At 47.5% G+C, this 3,241-nt stretch overlaps 1 protein-coding gene across 1 annotated transcript; it reads left to right on the forward strand.

Moving 5' to 3' along the window:
• Nucleotides 1-1,025: 1,025 nt before the first annotated feature.
• LOC132564341 (uncharacterized) lies at nucleotides 1,026-2,441 on the forward strand. Its single transcript, XM_060228995.1, has one exon. The coding sequence runs from the start codon at nucleotides 1,026-1,028 to the stop codon at nucleotides 2,439-2,441; it is 1,416 nt and encodes a 471-aa protein (XP_060084978.1).
• Nucleotides 2,442-3,241: the final 800 nt, after the last annotated feature.

Consider the following 3,241-nt stretch of genomic DNA (forward strand, 5'->3'; position numbering starts at 1 on the left):
AGTCTGTCTTGGAAGTGTTCATCAGATACCTTTCGTCACTAGCAACAAGACTTACACCCTGAGAAATGGACGCCCTTCCTTGATGGAGCCCTGTCCTAATTGCTTTGAGGTAAAGGCGGACAGCCCAGAGCCCTGTTTCCCCGTTTACCTCAAAGGACCAAACGATGATGTGCCAGGCTTCTCAGTGGAGGACAAGGAGTTTCTTCATATAATGGATTCCTGCATGAAAAAGAATTCAGAGGGAAACTGGTCAGCGCCCCTTCCATTCAAGCCAGATCGACCTAGACTTCTTGACAACAGATCTCAGGCCTTACAAAGAGCATTGTCCTTGGACAGGAGTCTACACAGAGACGCTGTAAAGCGTGCTCACATGACTGAGTTTATGGCCAAGATATTGAACAAAGGGCATGCCGAAGTCACTCCTCCTCTGAAGGATGGTGAAGAACGTTGGTACCTTCCTCTCTTCGGCATATACCACCCCAAAAAGCCTGATAAGATAAGAGCAGTATTTGACTCATCTGCTCGATGTAATGGCATCTCGCTCAACAGCGTACTTATGACAGGGCCAGACTTAGTCAACAGTTTACTTGGTGTACTTTTGAGGTTCCGCACTAAGCCTGTAGCCATTACAGGTGACGTCGAGCAGATGTTCTACTGTTTTAAGGTGGATAAATCACATCGGAATTTTCTCCGGTTCTTCTGGCATGAAGACAATAACACATCAAAACAGCTTATCGAATACCGTATGACAGCACATGTCTTTGGAAATTCGCCATCACCTGCAGTGGCCACTTATGGTCTCAGACAAGCTGTCGAGGGAGCGGATGCTGATGTGAAGGAATTTGTTCATCGTAACTTCTATGTCGATGATGGTCTGACATCGACTTACGACGCCGATACAGCTGTGTCCTTGATGAAACGCACTCAGCATACATTACGAACAAATGGTAATATAAGACTTCACAAGGTCGCATCCAACAGGAGGGATGTGCTTGAGGCTTTCGGGAGATATTAAGAACTTGAACATGAGCGTCGACTCCCAACCTGTACAGAGAAGTCTAGGGCTCTCCTGGAACCTGGCAGGGGACTTCTTTACATTCAACTCACATCTTGAGGATAAGCCATATACCCGACGTGGGATCTTAGCAACGATAAACGGTCTATATGATCCACTCGGCTTTGCAGCTCCTGTTGTCCTCAAAGGGAAGCTGCTCTTTAGGGATCTCATTTCATCAACATTGGGTTGGGACGATCCGCTTCCCGAAGACAGTCGACGTGACTGGGAGTTGTGGAAAAGGTCCCTGAAGGAGTTAAACTACTGTAAGGTCCGTAGGTCATACTGTGAGGTACGACTTCATCAAGGAATGAAACAATGTCTGCACGTATTTTGTGATGCGTCCAAGGACGCCATTGCAGCAGTAGCGTATTTTAAGATCACGGAAGACGATGGAAACTCTCACGTCTGCTTTGTTCTAGGAAAGGCCAAAGTAGCCCCTCATCATGGGCATACTATTCCACGATTAGAACTTTGTTCCGCTGTCCTTGCTACAGAGCTTGGACAGATCATCGCTGATCAATTAGATGTCAACCCAGCAGATATCCGTTACCACTCTGATAGCAATGTCGTCCTGGGCTACATAAATAACAGAGTTCGTCGCTTCTACACGTATGTGGCCAACCGCATTGACAGAATTTTGAACGTCAGCAAACCAACACAATGGCAACATGTTCCTACCAACATGAATCCGGCGGATATCGGAACCAGATGTATTGATGCAGGTCAACTTGATCAAAGTCCTTGGTTGAGGGGCCCTTCGCTTCTTCTTGACTGTGAAATTCTTTGCAACCAGGATTTTCCTCTTATCAGTCCTCAGACGGACGCCGAAGTCCGGAATGTTGTCGCGCTTAAGTCGTCGACTTCCAACAGCCACGATAGTCTTGGTACAGAGAGATTCCAGAGGTTTTCTGGCTGGACATCCCTTACCCGTGCCATAGGGAATCTGCTCTGGTTTGTTCAGCATTTCAAAACTAAGGAGGGGAGTTTCGATTCCAAGGAGGGGAGCGCGGGAACTGGAAAACTTTCGAATCTGGAGAGAGCAAAACGAGTCATACTTAGAGAGACCCAGAAAGAGGCTTTCCCAAAGGAAATCCGGAACCTACAAAATTCAAAACCTATTCCTAAAGACAGTCACATTTCTTCACTTTCACCTTACTTGGACGAGGAAGGGATTTTGAGGGTAGGGGGTCGACTGAACAAATCTGGATACAATTCATTGGAGAAGAACCCAGTTATTCTTCCTGGCAAACACCATACAGCGAAGTTGATCGTTCTTCACTTCCAAGGTTCATCACCAAGGTCGACTCTTCACTGCAGGCGCTGTCCGCTCCGCCGGTTTCTGGATCACCGGGTCCAAGAGGCTAATCTCATCTCTCATCCATAAGTGCGTTCGTTGTCGTCGTTTACGTGGAAAGACCGCTGTTCAGCTCATGGCTGATCTGCCAGCAGATCGCCTCACTCCTTCGCCCCCATTTACATACGTTGGAGTGGACATTTTTGGACCATGGTATATCTCCTTTCGTCGAACCAGAGGATCCCATTCCCAGCAGAAAAGATGGGCTGCGCTATTTACGTGCCTAGTCATACGGGCGGTACACATCGAGGTCATTGAAGATATGTCGTCATCCTCGTTTATCAATGCCCTTCGCAGGTTCTATTCGATTCGTGGACCTGTCAGTGTTTTTCGGTCGGACAGGGGGACAAATTTCGTCGGATCCACCGATGCTGTCGGAATCCAAGCTATCAACGTCGAAGACATGGAGATGTCTAATCATCTTGTCAACATCGGCACTGTTTGGCGGTTCAACCCACCTCATGCTTCACATATGGGTGGCATCTGGGAGAGGATGATCGGTACTACGCGCAGAATACTTGACTCCATGTTACTCGACGTGAAAGGAAAGGAGCTCACACACGAGGTACTGACAACACTCATGGCAGAGGTCACAGCTATCATAAACTCTAGACCCATTGTCGCTGTTTCAACGGATCCAGAGGATCCACGTGTACTCTCACCTTCCGTATTGTTGACACAAAAATCGCCAGAATTACCCACATGTCAACTCACGGATGTCAATTTGAAGGATTCTTACAGGATCCAATGGAAACAGGTTCAAAATCTTGCCAACAACTTCTGGGATAGGTGGAAAAAAGAGTACCATGTCGGTTTGCAGGTGAGGCCTA

This window comes from Ylistrum balloti, unplaced genomic scaffold (assembly GCF_031769215.1).
Source record: "Ylistrum balloti isolate Yb309-2 unplaced genomic scaffold, AGI_CSIRO_Ybal_v1 Utg372190, whole genome shotgun sequence".
Taxonomy (NCBI): domain Eukaryota; kingdom Metazoa; phylum Mollusca; class Bivalvia; order Pectinida; family Pectinidae; genus Ylistrum; species Ylistrum balloti.

What these genes read in the sequence shown, in the direction of transcription:
- LOC132564341 (XM_060228995.1), top strand. Translation starts at nt 1,026, where the DNA reads ATGAGCGTCGACTCCCAACCTGTACAGAGAAGTCTAGGGCTCTCCTGG.